Raw genomic sequence first — 20,854 nt, 5'->3', positions numbered from 1 at the left:
GCCCCAGAATAAAAGTCCTCGACAAAATTTCCATTTACTAGATATATCTATATCGAGGTCTAGTCGAACCCATACTCAAAAACATAACGTTAACTTAATTGAAGTTTTTTGCAGATTCTATATCAGTTGTACACCCAGAGTTTCTTGCCGCTTAATTATTATAACAGGAAAAAAAAAATCAACATGATTTTGACTTTGGTCGCCCAATATTAGCTCACGCAACGTGAGATATATGGTAATTTTTTTTACTAAACGTTCAGTGGTGCAGCCCTTGATGCTCTGAAGCAACGAAGTGCAATAATACAATTTGGAGATGGCTAATCTCATTCTGAGAACCTGCAACAGCCTAGAGGTTAAAGAAATCACATGGATCATTTCTGAAAGATGTCAAAACTACATGAACATCCGCTCTTAAGATAACTGTATTTTGATATGGAGATACACAGGGATGTATAAAATTCTGTTTAAAGTATGCGGTGTGGGTAACAAGAGGCAAAAAAATTATAGGGTGCTCACCACCATAGAGGTCACCATGTGAACGAGGGTAGCACATACGTTGGACAGGCTTCATATTTTGTGGAAAGAGAACGAACTAAGGAATCATCAGCAGTTTCTCCGAATTTTCCAACTCCAAGTTCAGTTGCGTGGATCCCACCAGTAATAAAAGCTGAGGAAATTCCAGCTGAATTTGCACCTTTTATGTCATGGTGGAGAGAGTCTCCAACAGCTATACAATCAGCAGCTTCCACGCCAACCAATGACATGGCTGAGTTATATATGATCTGTATTGTCGATTCGAGGAGTTGTTAAAGTTGTAAATTCCAAATCAAATTAAAAATGTGAATTCTATGGTGTGTCTTAAAACAAATATTAGTGTTAGTGACAGGCTACTTTAACACTCAAAAATCATAATCCAACTTCTATTCCAAGTGACAAACTTTTACATCAAGCCAAAAAGCTGAACAGGACAACTATTAGATAAACATTGGCAAACTTAGTAAACAAATGACCATAGAATGATATTTATTCCAAAAAAAAAAGACCGTAGAGTGATATAAGAAAAGTGATCAATCAAATCTACCAATACTGAGGAATTTGTTGTTAGAGCAAAGAGACAGAGAACTCCAATGTCATTGCGTTTGTGTATACTTCCCTTGCCATTTGCTTAATCTATTTTTTTTTTCTTTTGCATAAATTTCTGGTTTAGAAAAATCATAGATTGCTGAAAACAACAACATTTGAGAAGACGATCACACCAAATCATGAGCCCTGCTAGAGCAACACAACAATTATGCACTCGGCCAAATACATGCAATAACATTCATAATAAGATTTTCCAGTTCTCAAACCAAGTCACCTGGCCAGGCTTGCCCATCCACATTACTTCCCCACCAAGCTTCTCGTATTTGGCTCCCAAAGTTCCTAGTGGAATAATTGACATAGAATTGGTTCAGTACCAAATAGATACATGAAAGAGTGTCGATTGAACAATAGTGCTTTTGTTACCAAATTTAGAGGAGACATCAGACAATATACTAAATATTTACCAGGCATCACCCGCAGAGCTCTAACCTCAACGGTAACAAAATCAGGATTAGCCACCACCATAGGAATCTTCTTAGCAGCACATTTCTCTAGAATATTCTCAAGTTCCTCAAGTGTCCTGGGAAGAGCAGCACCGGAGGGAAGTCCCAAAGCTTCAGTTCCATGAGCCAAAACAAATTCAGCTTCTTCGACAGTATCCACAACTCGAAGCCCCAAACCCTAAAGCACCAATACACTTACAAGACCACAAAAACAGAAATTTGATGGTGGAGGTTAAAGGGATGCCTAATTGAAAACCAATTAGATTTGAGTACTTAATTAGTAGGCAAGGTCATAAAATGACATTTTATAATATTCAAAATTTAAAATTTCTTTCATTTCATGTTTCTATGGAGGATTGTAATGTACAAAAGCACTCTTAAAAAGTGCAAAGCAAACTTGCATAAATAAATGCTTGATAATAATTTTCTAGTTTTGTTTTTACCTGTAAGCTTTTGAGCCCTTAGTATTCAAAACTTCATATTTTCATGCAGGAAGATAATCATATTTAGTTGAAAATAATATAAAGACATAAATATATGTATGATAATAACCAATTTAGTCGAAGGAACTTGTACATTCCCAAAAAATAATATAGTCTTGTATGATAGTAACCAATTTAGTCGAAGAAACTTGTACATTCCCAAAAAATAATATAGTCTTGTATGATAATAACCAATTTAGTCGATTATCCAATTTAGTCGAAGAAACTTGTACATTCCCAAAAAATAACATAGTCTTGTATGATAATAACCAATTTAGTCGAAGAAACTTGTACATTCCCAAAAAATAACAGTCTTTTATGATAATAACCAATTTAGTCGAAGAAACTTGTACATTTCCAAAAAATAATATAGTCGGTGCCAATAATGATGACTTAAGCATACCTCAAGAGATATTGCACCTCTATCGTTCCAGGTCATGTGCATGCAGCACCTTCCCAGTCTAGCAAACCACGCACTATCTCTCCTGATTTTGATCAAGTAACATGATACCATCGTGAAGATAATTTTCAAATAACTTAGCATACCTCAACTCTCAAGAGATATTTCAGATTTGAAGGAAGATAATCATATTTAATATCAGAATCATGAGATATCATAACATCGATGAAACAAAATTTGCTTGAATTTGTATAGTTCTTACAGAAGGGTGTATTATTGGGGGTAAAGTTATATGAAGGTTTTCAAAAGTACAACTACAATGAGTTATTGTTTACGTGAAGCAGAAAAAATGGGTCCCGTGAATTAAAAATGATGAAAAGATTTAATCCAATTTATCAGTATTGTTAAGAGTACAAAATCCAATCAGCTGATAAAAATTATACAAAGGGAATTAATAAATACAAAAAGAATACTAAAAACAATGGAAATATAATTTGATCATAACGAATCAAAATGATAACCTCAACTTAGCTCTGAAAACAAATTCAACTTGGGAAACAAGAACCAAAGTTCATTCTACATGAGTAAAATCATTATCCAACTGTTACGAATCAGGTAAAGAGAACTTTAGAGAAGATCAGAAGAATTTTAGTAACAAGATTGCATTCTAAATTAATTACTGTGGAGAAGATTATTAAACCTTAGCAGATGCTGGTGAGTCAACTCCCCACTAGTGATGGCACCCACAAAGAGAGAGGGGTCAAACCCAAGGCTACATAACTTTTCTATAGTGGTTGATGCACGCCTCGATGAATTACTGATAACCACCATCTTTGCACCAGAAGCTGCTAACTTTTCTACTGTTCCACAAAACAAGAATGCAAAAACATCCACAAAAAGAATACAAAAACTAAGTGAATTTAGATACCAAAGTTGCTGAAAGAAACTATAAATGAAATAAACAGGCTTACCAAAATGTCAAAGCTAACAGATGAGAACATACATGTCATGACGGCCCCAGGGTATGGTTGTTTCCCATCGTGTAGGACTCCAAACTGATCCAAGAACCATGCCTGCACCACCAAATATCGATGGTATATGAATTATACCGACATTACAAACACAAATTGGATACTCGTTCATCGTTCGTGTAGGTAGCATACATATACTTAATCTTCACATCATTACAGTCTTGCAATCAGTGTTCTAAAATGCAGTAGGCGGTAGTCGGGCGACCACTCGCCGCTTAGCGTCTAGGTGGTGCCTGGGCAGTTTTTCTTTCTTAGCTAAATATCTAATTTTTCTTGTTTATCACTATATTTCTCTAATAATTCATCTATATTGTATTCTAACTCCAAATTAATAGCATGTCATCCTCTTTATTTATACAAATTGATTGAAAAATATATCATGCAATCTTTTCAAAAAAATAAAAAAATTATGTATACTACATTAGTCGACCGCCTAGGAAGATCTAAAAATCAGGTCGGTTGGCGACCGCCCAGCGCCTAGAAGGTGCCTATAACACTGGTTCTGATGAATGATTATCAATCTCGAAAGTTCCATCACCTCAATCCAGTCTCTCATTGTCATTAACCAACCCAAGAGTGTTCAAATCCCCAGTTCTACTTGTCTAGTCAAATGCCACATGACTATTCCAACCATTCCGTGTTATTGTTCGATTAACACATGGAAAAACACCTACTTATCCACCAAAGTACATGTATGACAACAGAGGAATACTATTTTAAAAAATAAAGATGAAGCCGTGTTGACTGAAATTAAACCAAGAGATTTAAACATAACAATTCGAAGATCACAAGCGACAGACTCGAATGAAAACCCAAGAAAAAAACAACAGGAAGAAGAAAAAGTTTCATTGGAGAGTTTAATATTGTGAGTAAGAATTAACAATGCCTTGAATCGGTTCGCTTCCGCGAGCTGTTGCAATCCATTGATGGCTTGAAATGGCTTCAATTCGCCTGGATTTAGCGATGGAATCGAAGAACAGCACCTTCCCAGCATCTTTGGACGGATTGGAAATCGAAACGGAATTGGGAGAATATCGTTTGAATTTGAGACTACACAGATGCGGTGATTGGGATTTCTTCACTAGTTAATATATAACTTTAAAAAAATTTAAATAAATTTTGAAAGTATTTTATAAAAACCTTAACAAATAATAGTTTTATCAAAATATTAATTCAATATTAATTAAAAAATGCATAAAGAAGGATCACTTAATTTGATTTCCATATGCACAGAACTTCTTGCTAAAGACTGAGAATTAACAGCGATACATATATTATGATCTAAGAGTGAGACATATACAAAGAGCATAACAGGACGACATATTTGTTGGCTAATGAAACAATGAAGTATGATCGAATATTCAGATTCATCGCGACCCCTCCGATAAACTTACAAGATATCATTGATGAAGACAAGATAGAGATGAGAGTTTGTATTCATTAGTTGTTATCGTTGGATTTCTCCTCTCTCGAATAAAAAAAAAAATTAGTTCGATATATCTTAAATCATAATATAAAAATATGTAATATGTAAAAAAAATAGAGCAACGCAATCACTATTTCAGTAGTTTGTCTTGAATTAGACCGTCCCATTATTAGTTTGACAAACGATCTTGGCATTCTCATTATCATAGAAAAATATAAAATGAATCCAAAAAAAAACAAACCAAAAAAAATCAAGAAAATAGGACATCAGTTTGGAGTTTCATATTCAGCGTATGTTTCAAATGTGGAATTCTTCTAATTTTTGTTACGACCTCATCTTGCTGCCTGAACCACCCCAGACAATCTCCATCACGAAACAACATCTCTCCATCTTCACCCGCCAAAAGCGGACGGAAACACCAGTCGAGCTTGTCAATGGTGTATCGTTTAATCCATGTCTGATTTGAAACATCATCGAGTTTCCACAATGTATAACTCCGTGACCTAAATATCCTGTCTCTCTCCCTCATCTCAGTCATCAGATGAAGATCTCCACTCAGTTCGTGGAGCGAGTACGAGGAAGTGCCTTCGATCTGGTCTCCGCATGCAACCGTGAAGAATTTTTCCTTGTACAAGTCGAAGCACACGAGACATTGACTCCTACTATGTGTGAGTCCGATCCAGTATAAAACCCCGTTAGCGAAAGCACCCCCGGGCGAGCCCGTGACCTGGCTGCATGTGCTGTCCAAAACTGGTTTCCAGCAGCCGTACCGCAAGCGTTCGAACTCGTTGCTCTTGGAAAAGGTGATCATCTGCCACTGACAGCGACGGTTTAAGTTGATTATAACGTAGTGGTTTCTGATAGGGAGGTAACAGAAACCATAAGCACCATATGTTTCCGAATATGGTGGTTGGGGTAGATAGATGATTCTCCTAACACATGGATTACACACCACGAATCCATTCGACTCGACGAAGAAGCACACAAGATTGTTCGGCCCCCATTGGGAGGGCAACATGTCTACGTATTGGGCGGGGGGGAACGGGATATTCCATCGGTCCAGCACGTCTCCTGTTAGGCTAAGGGTGGTTAGACCATAGTCCTTGGAAGAGTAATTACCTGACAAGAGCAAAAGGTTGGGAATATTTTGCAATTTCTCGTCGTGTAGACGCTTGAAACAACTAGTAGAGATCAAAGATTTCCACTTCTTGCAGACGATCCTTAGTTTCAGAAGGACTTTTGAGTGCAATCTTAACAGTATATCTTCGACAATGGCATCGGGCAAAAGGCACCCATCCCCGTCTCCGTCTCCGTCTCCAACTATTGCAGATTCCTTCTTCATCTCGTGTACCTTTGTATACATAGGTGTGGAAGATGGTATATTTATAGGAATAGAATTTGAGTTGCTCACGTTTTGTAACTTAAAATTTTAACTTTTAAAATCAAACCTACTAACAAAATTGTTGTTTTAAAATATAAATTATTTATCAAATTTTTAGTAAATATATTTATGTATCAAAATTTTTAGAAATAAAAAACAAAATAGGAATATTTAATGTTTTCTACATAATATAAAGATACATAATATAAATATACCTAAAATAATATCTTTATATTATAGAAATTATGACTTTAATCGGTAGGATAATCGTTTTGTATATATTCTTCTGTAACTTCATATTCTTATCCTATTTTAAAAACATAATCACATTGCATGGGACTAAGGGAACTCGATAATAAAAAATAATAGGAAAAGCAAGATTTTTGTTTTTTTAAGGAGAAAAAGCAAGATTTGAAAACACCAAATTTGGAGATTCAAAGCTTGAGATTGAAAGAGATCAAATATCTTATCTTTAAAATTTTGAACCCTAATTAAGTATTTGTTGTTATCCAGTATCCTCAATGAAATTTTCTAATATTTCAGTTGTGGGATATTCTCTGAGTGACGGTGTTTGAGCATGGGTTAAGGCATGCTGGATTAACTTACAGCTTATTATCAGTAGTGGTGCATGCGTATGAGTTGATGTTCATGTTAGGTCAGCCTAGCGTCTATGGTTCGAACCGACGCGATCTATTCATTCCAGTTTATAAAATTATGCTTGATAGATATATGCATATATCACTTCAATGACAGAAACATAATATGTGTGACTTAAAATAATATACAATTGTAATAAGAGTATATCTCTTGTTAGACGGTCTCACGAATTTTTATCTGTCAAACGGGTCAACCCTACTGATATTCACAATAAAAAGTAATATTTTTTCATGGATGACCCAAATAAGATATATGTCTCACAAAATACGATCTGTGAAATCGTATCACACAAATTTTTGTCTTGTAGCAAAAGTCATAAGGGATTTCACATTCAATTAATTTTATGTATGGTTTTACCCTTGTATTAAAAAAAAAACGCAAAACCTGTTATAGAAAAGATATTATAGATGATTATTGATATTGTTATCTATTCAAATCTGTAAATCTACTCTATAAATAGAGGTCTTCAGTGATGAATAAAACACACAAAAATCATTCTCTCTTCTCTATATTCTCTACTATTCACAACACGTTATCAGCACGAGTGCTCTTCAAGATTAACGATGAGATGTCAGGATGAATGCTTAGTGGATAGTGGTACAACACATACCATTCTTCAAAATAAAAGGTATTTTTTGGAGTTAACATTAGCTGAAAATAATGTTACAACAATATCGGGTGCATCAAAAATTATTGAAGGTTATGGAAAGGCAAAAATTATTTTACCAAATAATACAAGCCTATATATTGAAAATGCCTTATATGCAAGCAAATCCAGTAGAAATTTGCTTAGCTTTAAAGACATCCGCCGAAATGGATACCATATTGAAACATTAAATGAAAATAATTTCGAATACCTTTGCATAACATCTATTATATCTGGCCAGAAGCAGATAAAAGAAAAATTATGTGCACTCCCTTCTGGAATGTATTTTACAACAATAAAAACAGTCGAAGCAAACATTGTCACAAACCAGAAGTTTGTTGACCAACAGAGCTTCAAATTATGGCATGATCGACTTGGTCACCCTGGGGCAACAATGATGCGCAGAATAATAATTAACTCACATGGACACCCTCTAAAGAACCAGAAGATTCTTTTACACAATGATTATCCATGTGTAGCTTGTTCACAAGGCAAACTAATTATAAGACCTTCTCCTACAAAGATTGATGTTGAAATCCCAACCTTCTTGGAGAGAATTCATGGGGATATTTGTGGGCCTATACACCCACCATGTGGACCATTTCGATACTTCATGGTATTGATTGATGCGTCTACTAGATGGTCACATGTTAGTTTGCTTTCAACTCGAAATATAGCTTTTGCTAGATTACTTGCGCAAATTATTAAATTACGAGCTCAATTCCCAGATCACTCAATCAAGACAATTCGTCTTGATAATGCTGCTGAATTTAAATCGCAGACATTTAATGACTATTGTATGTCAATAGGGATTTCAGTTGAGCATTCGGTTGCTCATGTCCATACACAAAATGGCTTAGCAGAGTCATTCATTAAACGTTTGCAATTAATTGCTAGACCATTATTGATGAGAACCAAACTTCCATCATCTGTGTGGGGACATGCCATATTACATGCTGCATCATTGATTCGTATAAGGCCAACTAATTATCACCAATACTCACCCTTACAACTTGCTTATGGTCGAGAGCCTGATGTTTCTCACCTTCGAGTATTTGGTTGTGCAGTACAAGTCCCCCTCCCACCTACACAGCGAACCAAAATGGGCCCACAACGTAGACTTGGGATTTATGTGGGATATGATTCACCATCTATTATTAGATTTTTGGAACCTTTAACAGGAGACTTGTTTACTGCGAGATTTGCAGATTGCCACTTCGATGAATTGGAATTTCCAAATCTAGGCGAAATAAAGTTGTGTCCCGAAGAACAACAAAAGATTTGTTGGAATGAGAAAACACTATCTCATTATGATCCTCGAAATAATCAATGTGAGCAAGAAGTTGAAAGAATCATTCACCTACAAAGAATTGCAAATCAATTGCCCGATGCTTTTGTTAATACAAAGAATGTGACAAAATCACATATACATGCAGAGAATACCCCTGTCAAAATTGATGTCCCCATAGGACCAGCTATTATTCAACCTGCAAATGAATCTAAAATACGCCAGAAGCGTGGTCGACCAATTGGTTCAAAGGATATTGTACCTCGAAAAAGAAAGGTACAAGAGAAAGAAAATTCAAAAGCTCTCGAAGAAGAAATCTTGGATGATATAGTAAGAGAGATCAATGAACCAAACTTGGATAATATTATTCCTGAAGAATCAAATTCTCATTAAAATAATGAGATTTCAATAAATTATATATCATCTCGAAAATTGTGGGATCGAAATAACACAATTGTTGACACTGTCTTTGCCCTAAATGTCGCCCTTGACATCATACATGATGAAGGCCCAGAACCACAATCCGTTAAGGATTGTCAACAAAGAGATGATTGGCCGAAATGGAAGAAGGCCATACAAACTGAATTAGACTCACTAGAAAAACATAAAGTGTTTGGACCTGTAGTACGAACACCTGAAAATGTAATCCCAGTAGGATACCGATGGGTTTTTGTACGAAAGAAGAACGAAAATGGTGAAATTGTAAGATACAAGGCCCGACTCGTAGCCCAAGGTTTCTCGCAGAGACCTGGAATTGACTATGAGGAAACATATTCACCTGTGATGGATGCCACTACTTTTCGATTCCTAATCAGTTTAGCAGTATCAGAAACTCTTGATATGCGACTTATGGATGTTGTAACTGCTTATCTTTATGGTTCACTTGATAGTGATATATATATGAAAGTGCCTGAAGGATTCCAACTATCGAAAGAAAATGGTGAAGCACCCAAGGCTATGTTATCAATAAAACTGCATAAATCCTTATATGGATTAAAGCAATCTGGTCGCATGTGGTACAATCGTCTTAGTGAATATTTGTTAAAAGAAGGATACACAAATAATGCTATTTGTCCATGCGCTTTTATAAAAAGAACAGATGAGGGTTTTGCAATTGTGGCAGTATATGTTGATGATCTAAATCTTATTGGCACTCCAGAAGAGCTTACTAAAACTGCCAATTATTTGAAAAATGAGTTTGAGATGAAAGATTTAGGAAAGACAAAATTTTGTCTCGGATTGCAAATAGAACATTTGCAAGAGGGAATATTTGTTCATCAATCATCATATACAGAAAAAATATTAAAGCGCTTTTACATGGACAAGGCACACCCATTAGCATCACCCATGTATGTTCGATCACTTGATGCTAACAAAGATCCTTTTCGACCACCTGAAAATGGAGAAGAAATCGTTGGTCCAGAAGTACCATATCTAAGTGCCATTGGTGCACTGTCATATCTCGCAAATTGTACTCGCCCAGATATATCATTTTCTGTTAATCTTTTAGCGAGATATAACTCATGTCCAACCCGAAGACATTGGAATGGTGTAAAACACATATTTCGTTACCTTCGGGGTACAATTGATATGGGATTATTTTATTCGACAAAATCAAAGTCTCCTTTAGTCGGATATGCAGATGCAAATATCTTTCTGATCCACATAAAGCTAAATCCCAGACAGGTTATGTGTTTACACGAGGAGACACTGCTATATCATGGAAGTCGGTGAAGCAATCCTTAACAGCGACGTCTTCAAATCACTCTGAGATCATTGCAATGCATGAAGCAAGTCGGGAGTGTGTGTGGTTGAGATCTATGACACAACATATTCAAGAATCATGTGGACTCCCAACAGCCAAAGATGACCCAACAGTAATATTCGAAGATAATACTGCTTGCATTGCGCAGTTAAAAGGAGGCTACATCAAAGGTGATAGAACAAAGCATATTTCACCAAAGTTTTTCTATACACATGAGCTTCAAGAAAATGGTGATATTGACGTCCATCAAATTCGCTCAAGCGACAATGTAGCTGACTTATTTACAAAGGCATTACCTACTTCAACATTCAAGAAATTGGTGCACAAGATAGGAATGTATCAGTTGAAGGATATCAGATGATTGAGATCAGGGGGAGTATCTATTGTTGTACTCTTTTTCCTTCGTTCAGGTTTTCCCATTGGGTTTTACTGACAAGGTTTTAACGAGGCAGCATTTGAACTCCCACATCTCTTAGAAGTAATTTGCTGAGTAGATAATCATCTAAGGGGGAGTGTTATAGAAAAGATATTATAGATGATTATTGATATTGTTATCTATTCAAATCTGTAAATCTACTCTATAAATAGAGGTCTTCAGTGATGAATAAAACACACAAAAATCATTCTCTCTTCTCTATATTCTCTACTATTCACAACAAAACCCTTAATTTAATGATTTTGAATATTTTAACCTTTAATTTTTAGTTTTAATCTATAAAATTTAATGATTTAAAAAAAAAAAATCCTCTGCTCCATTATTCTCCTCATTAGTTATCCTTATTAACATCAGTTATGACTTTGCTTAATTAAGCCATCAAAGGAGGTAAATAAAATCTAAGCAAATCTCCTTTGATATCAACGAATCTGAAAATTGACAAATTTATCGCATATATATATTTTGAAATCTATGGCACAAACACCAAAAAAAAAAAAGCATTGATAATGTAATATTACTCTAGTCTCTTGTGAGACAGTTTCACGAATTTTTATATGTGAGACGGTTCAACCCTATCGATATTCATAATAAAAAGTAATATTCTTAGCATAAAAATTAATATTTTTTTATGGATGACTCAAATAAGAAATTCGACCCACGAAATTGATCTGTGAGATCGTTTCACAAGAGTTTTTGTGCTGTTACAAAAGTACCAAAAAAATGTTGATGGCATCCTATGAGATCAAGGTTTCAAATTAGGACAAGGTCTATGATTTGATACCCTAAAATTAAATTAAATTTTCTCGAACATATATCTTCTATAGCATCATTCTATTATATCATATTTTAAGAAACATAATCACATTCCATTGGGACTAACACTAAGTTTTTTTCTTGTAAATAAAGTAGTCTTTCTTGTATTAGAAACCTTTCATGTTCAAAGTTTTCAATAATTAAATCTAGTACTACAAAAATAAAATAAAAAAATCAAGCAATTAATCCATATTATATTTTTCCTGTCAAGAAGCAATAGAAACATATATGGATGACTCTTTGATGCTAAATACCATGTTTAAGAGGAAAAAAAGACATAGCTCTACGTCCACGTGGAGCGTCTAGCAGCAGTGAGAATTGTAATGCAGCTTCAAATGACGAGACAACAAAATTAAAATAGGATTTATCCGAAGCAAATGAGATGACTCGGGGACAAGCGAGGGAATGTTGACAGTCGGGCATTCATGGCCACGGCTCCTTCCACAGTGACCGCTTCGTTGCAGGATCCTCACACGATGGTAGATCCTTTCGTGGATACGATTAGGACTGCACGCTTTAAGATGTTTGAATGATAATGTTATTTAACAACTATATTATAAATATCTACCATCTACGTATAACTGATGATTGGATTTAGAATATTTATATTTATTTAAACTCTCACTTTATTATTGTACAAGTTTAATTTTGATTTAAACATGTGTGTTTTGGAATTATCAATGTGATTTGGTAGTAAACATTTCAGTTTATGCATTAATATATATTTAAATTAATTATTTGAAAACATTTTATATAAATATACATCGATTACCGTTATTTTTTTAAAAAATATTAATACTATAAAATCACACAAAAAATAATTTGTTGTCATTCAAAATATAAACTAATTTTTTTAAACTAATTTTTTTTAAAAAAACAATTACAAATTAATTTATCTGATGGAATTTATTGAACGGTCGTTATTTATCTACAATTTAATTAAAAAATCATCGTAACGAGACGATTTGGGAAAAAATACAAATTAATTTAAGAGGAAATTTATTATATTGTTTCTATTTTGTTTACCTACTATTTAATTAACATTAAATTAATGTACATAGGTTTGACAACGGGTTTTTTCAGAACAATAGCAAGCCTAGCGACGGTTGTCCTGATGTTGTCGCCAACGACAACGGCTCCTCTCATCAGCGGAATATTTCATGTCTGCAGGAGCAGATCCAAGGGTCAGAATTTTTCTAGCCCTTATATATATATTTTTTTAAAAAATTTCCTCCCATGAAAGAATCTTGACCGTTGATTGGGTGTGGGGCAGCCCCCACACCCAGGATCGACCTTTCACTCATCAGCGCCGTTGCTAGAATAGTGACGGTTTTATAAACTTTGCGACGGTTAACACCGATTTGCTAAAATCGTAGCTAATTATATTAGTGATGGTTTTGATCGTCATTAAAGTCTCCGTTTTTTTTTTGTTATGCGTTAGAATGATGCCACCAATCAAGATTCAAGAGGGTCGTCTTTGCAAGATGATAAATATTGGGAATTTTTCTTTAAAAAAAAAGGAAAGAAAACACATCAATAGATTCCATCGAATCAATGCGGCTCTGAATGATAACTCCAAATCTTAGGTGTTGGACTTGGGAAATTATACAACAAATGAAATTGACAAATCAACTTCTCAAGCCCAAAAATATTTACCTCCTTCAAAGAGAAACCATACGCATGCTTCTCTTCTTTGATGTTTTCGTGGCTACTGCAGCTGCATTCCCAATCGCTTCGCCACCACATTTCGATAAGAGGCAGGTCCTGTTGGTTCGGAGAGTTTGATATGGTGAGGGCAATATCATATCCGGTTGAAGCCTAAAATCAGGAGGAATTCATACATTTATGTTAAACTCTTGCTACTACGTAGCTGAAAGTGCCAAAGAAAAAGATAAAAAGTGCAGTTAAGTAAGAACAATGTGTTCCCTTATTAAGTGTGTAAAATTTTTCGACCAAATGGAAATTGCGAAAATGTTATGAGTGAACATTGTATGCTAACCTGTCAAAGTAAATATGACTCCACAACAGTTCGGCCAAACTTTTCTTGAACGTCTTTGGGAGTTTCAATCTGTTAGATAAATGAAAAAGAAATCCAGGAGTTAAATTATAGAGAAAAAGGTTTCATAGAGATATGTAGCTTTCAGTCAATCATTCACGTACAGCATTCAGCGCCTTGAAGACTGCTTTGACAGTGTTATGAGGATTCCTTGAACCAACAACCTACAAGATATTAATGTGAAGACCAGCTGGAGAAAAGAAACTATCGCAGTAGAATATTTATACCTTCGACTTCACATTCTTGAAACCAGCTAAACTGAGAATTGTAAGGACAGTTCTGCCAGCCTTCATTCCAGTTTGAGTACGAGCTGGCCAAAGATAGACCTACAGGTAGAAATTTAAGGTCGGACCGATAAACAAAGAAAAAATATTATTTACCTTCTCTTTTTTCTTCGACTGTAATCCAGAGGGGAATCTAACTTCACATACATACTACCGATTGGTAAACAAATTAAGATGGATCTTTTTCCGAACCTTGGTCTTTTTATACGATGTCTGAATTGCATGGGCAATTGTATGCTCCTCGTGTCGCTCAATATAATGGAGATTCTGAAAGCACTTCTCATACGCCTATGGAAAGCAAGAAGCAAATGCAATCATAATTCTACACATACTAGTACAAAAAACCATGATATCAACCAATCAATTCTTATGTGTGGTTTTAAATTATGCGCACAGTAACAAGAATATTATGCGCACAGTAGCCATGATATCAACCAATCAATTCTCAAGAGTCATAAATTCAACCTTACAAATCAAGGGCGAATAATAATATATTTTTCTACCTTTTGAAGGGCAACTGGGACTGCTGGACCCTTGGCTTTCGCAAAACCAACAACACCCTGATAATTTCCACAAGCTAGCATTGCCGTGTACTTAATAACTTGCCCCCCCTGCATCACTTATTAGTCATAATTGTGAAGATTCTCCAGAGAGGATAGTTACATAGGAGAGAGAGTAAATCACCTTGGTAACTTTACAGGTTCTATTGACATCAATTAGCTTAACATCGAAACCCTGCCACCATTTAGGAAAGATTGAATTAACAAGTTAACTTTGACAGCAAATAACTTAATGCTGTGATGGTTTAATGTAAAGAGAGTTGCTAAACCTAAAGGAAACAAGAAATTGATCCAATTTACCAAGGATTAGTTATAAAATTTATGTAAAAAAAAAGTATGCACTTTGAAAGGATATGTAATATGAGTCAATATGACTGTGGCCCTAAATGTCATGGGAATTCCTTGTAGATAAAAATAAATGGGTTGTGGCATGGCAAAATAACAATTTAATTTCATAATTGGGTGATGATTGCGCTATCCACTCAATTCAAAATAATATATCTTTTAATGAGTAATAACCCAATAAATAAATGCATCCACCTCTCTCGAGATGAATGACTACTACTTCTAGTATCTTCTTGTGTAGGGAACGAACATATTATGAATAAAAACAAACCAATTTTTCACCCACACAGGTACCTTATTCCCAAAACTGAATAAGAAAATGGTAAAATAAAAGAAAATCAAAAAAGAAACCCAACCAACTTCTTCGTGTACAGCAATCAGCGACTTTCAGGTTCCAAAATGACAGAAGATCCACTAACAGAAGATAAAGTTTATATTCACAAATTTCATGTGTCAACTTTGTCGATAAGGCGGTCATTAGTTAATTAGAAAGCGGTTTCAGCCAGAAATTGGCAGCAGATGCGAAAAATTACAAATATATGTACTTACTTTCCGATAGAGAGGCTTTCTCTTCTGCTCAGTCAATGAGTTTCTCTCCTCGGCGAGATCTCTAATTTCCTCCTCCAGTAATCTCCCCTTCCTCCCAAAAGTATGGTCCAATTCGGCCAATTTCTGCTCCAGTTTCTTATCTAATTCATTAAGTTTCTCCAACAAAATGCTATCCTTCTCCTTTAAATCATCGAACTCTAAGTCGTCGTCATCTCCCTCACCTTGCATAGCTCGCTGCTCCTTTTCAAGAGAATCCTCCAACTGATCCACTGAAGCTCCAGCTTGATCATCTTGAATGATTCCATAGTTGGCCGGATCATTTGGATCAAAGGCTTCCTTCCACTCCACCATCCTCACGGCCCTGTTCAATTTCACTTGAAGAAGAAATTTTTCCTTACCCTCAGCTACTTTCATCCTACTCATCAACTCACCAATAACCCGATACTCTGGCCTCAACCGCAAATGCTTTTCCTCAAATTTGTCTATTCTCTTCATCCAGTTATATGCATCATCAAGTGTCTCTGCCCAATGTTGTAAAATCAAACAGATATATAATTTGCAAAAGTTAAAATATAAACATATATAAGTGACAAATAGCAACCGCGATCTATTGCCGCTGACAACAGGAATTTGACACAGCAGTGTGTGTGTGTGTGTGTGTGTGTGTGTGTGTGCTGGAATCAACTCCGTTCGCAGATAGCACTAAATCCATAAATCTCAATAAACCAACAACCCAAAATAATTGTAGTACAATGATGTTATTTCACATAAAGGGCTCCAGAAAAATGCAGACAAAGTGTTGTACGAGGCAACAAACCAGCTTTTGTGAACTTATCAAGGAGCTCCTCATGCCTCTTGAACTTCTTCTCAAACTGATCAATACTCTTATTAACTGCCTCCGCCGAAAACCTCTCATCGTCATCAGACTCTGAATCAGTAGGTTCCTCGTACCTATTTCCGGACGAATCGCCTTTCTCTCTAGCCCATCTGTCAATAAGGGCATCAATTCCAACACGATCATCTTCGTCTATCGCATCAATATCAGCAGTATCCATCCCCACCTTCAATCTCTCCTCCTTTTCTCGAATTTTATCCCGCCCCATTTGGCTTGAAAGTCCCTTCACTGCACGGTCTGCGGCGGCGACGCTTTTGTTCAGGGATAAATTCTTGGAATTGGAGCTGTGATTTCTGGTGATTTGGGGAGATAAATAACTAGGCGCGGGATGAGGTTTTAGAGATGGAGCATATGGATAACTTAAGGATACGGAGGACAAGCGGTGGCGTAGAAGACGAGAAATTAGCAAAGACCTGCTCATATTCCCGGCGGCGGAGCGGCGTCGGCGGTGGTGGACGACGGAGTGAAGAAAGAGATGAACGGGTTTAAGGGTTTTATTTTTGTACTAATAATATCGCTAGACGCGAATCAGATTGATCCATTGAGGTTCCTAATACGACTTTTGGCATCATAAATCTATATATATATATATATATATATATATATATATATATATATAAAAGTAAAGTTTTCGCCAAAAATAATAATTTTTCGTCAAAATATCATTTCTAAAAAAAACATATTGACATATGTGTACTGTAATAAATTATCACTTCAATTATTGTTTACATTGATTTAAAAGCAATTCACTTAATTCAATTTTGAATCTAATTAATTTTTATATTAATTCAAATGTAATTTATGTATTATATGTTTTTTTATTTTTTTACTTAAGTAGTAAAACTAAACTCTATTAAAAACCAAAATTATATTAAAATTTTTGCATTGATTATATCAAACAGTTTAATTAAAAACTATATAAATAAATTTAAAATAAAAATGATTGCAATGTTCGGTATCACTCATGAGATAAATTTATTCAATAATACATTTTGCTATTTTAAATAATTTCTTACCCGAATTACTTACTAAAAAAGAAATACAACATTTAATTAGTTTATTTAACTTTTCTAAAAAAAATTTGGTTGAGCGTTAAAAGTTATCACTACACAAAGTTTTTCAATAGACATTAAGTTATCATTTAATAGTCATTTTTTTTTATCACAAATACATATTATTTCGAAATTACCTTAATTTGAAAGAATTAATGCATTGTAGTTTTCTTCCAAAACCATATGTCTTCTTAAAAATTCAAGTAAGAGAGCACAAAAAAATTAAAAAAGATAGATTCAAAAGAGTATCAAATGAATATTAAATTGCTCTCAATAAACATGTATAGTACACCTCAATAATAAAAAATGTTTGATACGCAATGCATACAATTCGAGATTTTCATAATTGGAAATAGTTAATGTATGATATAATTATGTAAGAAGTATCCAAATATAATTTTTGTCCCATTGTGGTGACTTATTTGAATTTTAAATTATAAATAATACAATATTGCATATTATATTAGAAACTAATTTTATTCTATTTATCTTACTAAATTTATCTACTCCAAAATTGAATTCTGAAACGACTTCTCTTTTCAGCACTATATATGAGTTAAATCATTTCAAGCTGTAATGTTCGTTTAAATTTAGATTGTTATTTGTTATGAACTACATACATATGAAACAACGAGGCATTAAGTTTGAAATCTATATTTCATGATCGAAAAGAAAAAAATATTATTTTTCTATTTGTACAAAATTTTAATTATTACATATTACTAATGTGATAATTTTCTTCTATATTACAAAGTTCACGGATACATGATAATATAAAATGTTTCATAATGGAAATGATTAAACCAATTCTAAAGAAAGTAAGCATCTTATTAGAAGAGACCTTATAAAATTTATTGACATTGTTATGGAATACACATAGTAAATGCTAATAAAATAAATTTTCTGATTTATACATAATTTACTTATGATCACAAGTTTCATTTTTAATTTGGAATAATAGGTTGTTGTATATATTATGAAGAGATTATGTAAATAAAATCACAACACATCTGGACAAAGATATCGATGAAACAATTATTGTTATCATTCAAATGTGTCAAACACATGTTATGTCACAAAATTGTTTGTGAATGTGGATTTAGACAAAATTACTGATTTGTTAAAAAAGTATTTCTCATTAATTTTATTGAATATGATTTAAAAATATTTTTTATCACATGTTAAAAAATAATAATATATAACTTATCGAAAATTAAATAATTAAATATGTATTAAGGTGAGTGGTCGACATCAATACACTAAACATGATGGACATCATGTCATTGCCTTAGACTAACACAATCTAAAATTTTGATATATGATAGTTATTATTAGCCAAAAATTTAATCGACATGCGTTATATTTAAGAAATTTTTTTAAATTAACGAAAAAATAATTTTTATTTTTATTTTTTATAAATATATTATTTTTTTAAATTTAAATATCTATTCATTTTTCACTAATTTTTAATAATATCATCTCGTACATCGCACATGTTAAATATTAATACTAGTAAAAAATGCACATGCACTATTATTATTTTTAATTTGATTAAATAATACCAATAATTAACATAAAATTATTTTCGATTTAGAAAAGTTTTTCGATTTAAAATGAATTTTTGTTTTGATTTTTTTATATTTAAAATATAAAATGACTTGAAAATATTTTTAGCAGAGTAAGAAAGATAATTATGAAATTAAATATTTTGGTGTCATCGAAGATAGAAGAAGCCAATAGAAAATGAGTTAAGCATCTATTCAGGAAACAATGTGTTTTTTTCAGCCATCTCATTTCTGTTTTCAAAAGCCATCTCATTTCTGTTTTCAAAAGCCATCTCACTTTTTAGTTCACTCTTTTTTCGGCCTCAACTCTCTTCTTTTTTTTCAAATGGTCCTCCAACACTTGATTCAAATTTCTTGTAAATCATCAATTACTATAAATAATTTAAGTCCAACTTCAATTATTTATTTAATAAGTTTGACTCCTAAGTTGATGCAAGCTCTAGCTTGTGTTCAAGACGACTCGAAATGAATCTAAACATGGCAACGTTGAAAAGGACTTGGATTATGTTGTGCTGAAAGATGCACCATCAAATTAGAGAGATAGGTATTGCAATTTAAACTCCAAGTTTAAACAGAATCATGCAGTTTTTATAATTCGATTTCCATGTACATGATCATATAACAACTTTTATTCACAATTTACCATATAATTGAATTCCTTTGAATTTTTCATACCATACAAAGAATGTGATGCGGCCTCAGAGATCTTGGTAGATAAGAATATCATATGGAGAAATTCAATTCCCATCAAGAGTAGCAAATAAAATCTCACATCATAAGCCCAGTCAAATTCTTATTCAAAAATATCATATATATCCAGAAAAATCTAATAGTAAAAAAAAACAAAGATTGAAAAAAGGCAGGATTGGGTCAGAAGTAGCTGGTTTTGAAATCATGCATAAAATCAGTTGGAATCCGTCTGATTTGTTTCATCATCCCCAATAATCACATCCGATCCTCAGAAATACAAATGAGAAAAACGAAAATAAATGTACCTACCTTGTCACCGAATATCCTACAAATCAAAAAAGGAATAATTCGGAGCTAAAAGGTAGACACGTATATACAGGAAAGATATATACGTGAACAGAAGAAGTTCGTTATAGCCTGATGATAGATCCATTGATCCACCCAAATAAATCAATGGATTGCAATATCAGGCTTTAAAACAAAACAGAAACAAAATTCAAGATGGACCGAAAAAACGCTGCCGGTGGTTGCGGCTGCTCAGACATCCGAGGAAGGAAAGAGTGCAGCGTAAGCTCTCAAGCCCGGCGACGGCGAAAGCACTTAGGCGGCCACTGCGAATTTTGAGAAGCATGCCTTCAATATATCATCTTTGCTAGAACAAGCAGCTAGGGCTAGGGTTTAGATGTAGTGAATGCGAAAGAAGATGGGCCGAAGAGCCCAAAATCCAAATGTATAATAAATATAATTAAAAACTAGTCAAAATGTGTGATTTTTTTTAAAAAAATTAATTAAATATTTTGATTTATCTAATGTTAAATTAGTAATTTTATTGTAGTTATTATAAGGAGTAAGTCTCATGTGCGACCGTCTCACGGATCTTAATTTGTGAGACGGATCAACCCTATCGATGTTCACAATAAAAAGTAATACTCTTAACATAAAATGTA

General features: G+C 33.9%; 3 protein-coding genes and 3 non-coding genes across 9 annotated transcripts; all 6 read right to left on the bottom strand.

Annotated features, from left to right (window-relative positions):
* Positions 1-209: 209 nt before the first annotated feature.
* LOC140823170 (uncharacterized) lies at positions 210-4,659 on the bottom strand. Of its 3 annotated transcripts, none has more exons than XM_073184367.1 (8): positions 4,386-4,659; positions 3,472-3,541; positions 3,169-3,328; positions 2,472-2,553; positions 1,548-1,764; positions 1,358-1,422; positions 517-782; positions 210-346 (listed from the first exon to the last, which is right to left on the bottom strand). In XM_073184367.1, exons 1-7 carry the CDS (start codon positions 4,491-4,493, stop codon positions 528-530), a joined length of 957 nt encoding a protein of 318 aa, XP_073040468.1. In that variant the 5' UTR covers positions 4,494-4,659; the 3' UTR covers positions 210-346; positions 517-527. The 3 variants fall into 3 exon arrangements, with proteins under 3 accessions (XP_073040468.1, XP_073040476.1, XP_073040460.1); XM_073184375.1 differs by having other exon boundaries at positions 210-336; XM_073184359.1 differs by having other exon boundaries at positions 210-782; positions 4,386-4,653.
* Positions 4,660-5,175: 516 nt separating this feature from the next.
* Positions 5,176-6,267, bottom strand: LOC140808688 (F-box protein At5g65850-like). The gene has a single exon (XM_073166249.1). The coding sequence runs from the start codon at positions 6,265-6,267 to the stop codon at positions 5,176-5,178; it is 1,092 nt and encodes a 363-aa protein (XP_073022350.1).
* A 7,166-nt stretch (positions 6,268-13,433) lies between these two features.
* Positions 13,434-17,151, bottom strand: LOC140823154 (uncharacterized). 2 transcript variants are annotated; one of them, XM_073184340.1, is made up of 9 exons: positions 16,523-17,151; positions 15,706-16,226; positions 14,936-14,986; positions 14,755-14,862; positions 14,444-14,539; positions 14,195-14,293; positions 14,072-14,131; positions 13,911-13,979; positions 13,434-13,729 (listed from the first exon to the last, which is right to left on the bottom strand). In XM_073184340.1, exons 1-8 carry the CDS (start codon positions 17,019-17,021, stop codon positions 13,914-13,916), a joined length of 1,500 nt encoding a protein of 499 aa, XP_073040441.1. In that variant the 5' UTR covers positions 17,022-17,151; the 3' UTR covers positions 13,434-13,729; positions 13,911-13,913. The 2 variants fall into 2 exon arrangements, with proteins under 2 accessions (XP_073040441.1, XP_073040448.1); XM_073184347.1 differs by having other exon boundaries at positions 13,434-13,675.
* A 2,760-nt stretch (positions 17,152-19,911) lies between these two features.
* Positions 19,912-19,999, bottom strand: LOC140814813 (small nucleolar RNA SNORD24). The gene has a single exon (XR_012114172.1). It is a non-coding gene; the product is annotated as a small nucleolar RNA SNORD24 (small nucleolar RNA).
* An 83-nt stretch (positions 20,000-20,082) lies between these two features.
* Positions 20,083-20,159, bottom strand: LOC140815368 (small nucleolar RNA R12). Its single transcript, XR_012114361.1, has one exon. It is a non-coding gene; the product is annotated as a small nucleolar RNA R12 (small nucleolar RNA).
* Positions 20,160-20,440: 281 nt separating this feature from the next.
* On the bottom strand, positions 20,441-20,562 carry LOC140814776 (small nucleolar RNA SNORD14). Its single transcript, XR_012114158.1, has one exon. It is a non-coding gene; the product is annotated as a small nucleolar RNA SNORD14 (small nucleolar RNA).
* Between the last annotated feature and the right edge of the window lie 292 nt (positions 20,563-20,854).

The sequence above is a fragment of the Primulina eburnea genome, chromosome 1 (genome assembly GCF_022965805.1).
Source record: "Primulina eburnea isolate SZY01 chromosome 1, ASM2296580v1, whole genome shotgun sequence".
NCBI classification, from domain to species: Eukaryota; Viridiplantae; Streptophyta; class Magnoliopsida; order Lamiales; family Gesneriaceae; genus Primulina; species Primulina eburnea.
The sequence above is the reverse complement of the archived record's forward strand: the minus strand, read 5'-3'. Positions and strand labels throughout refer to the sequence as shown.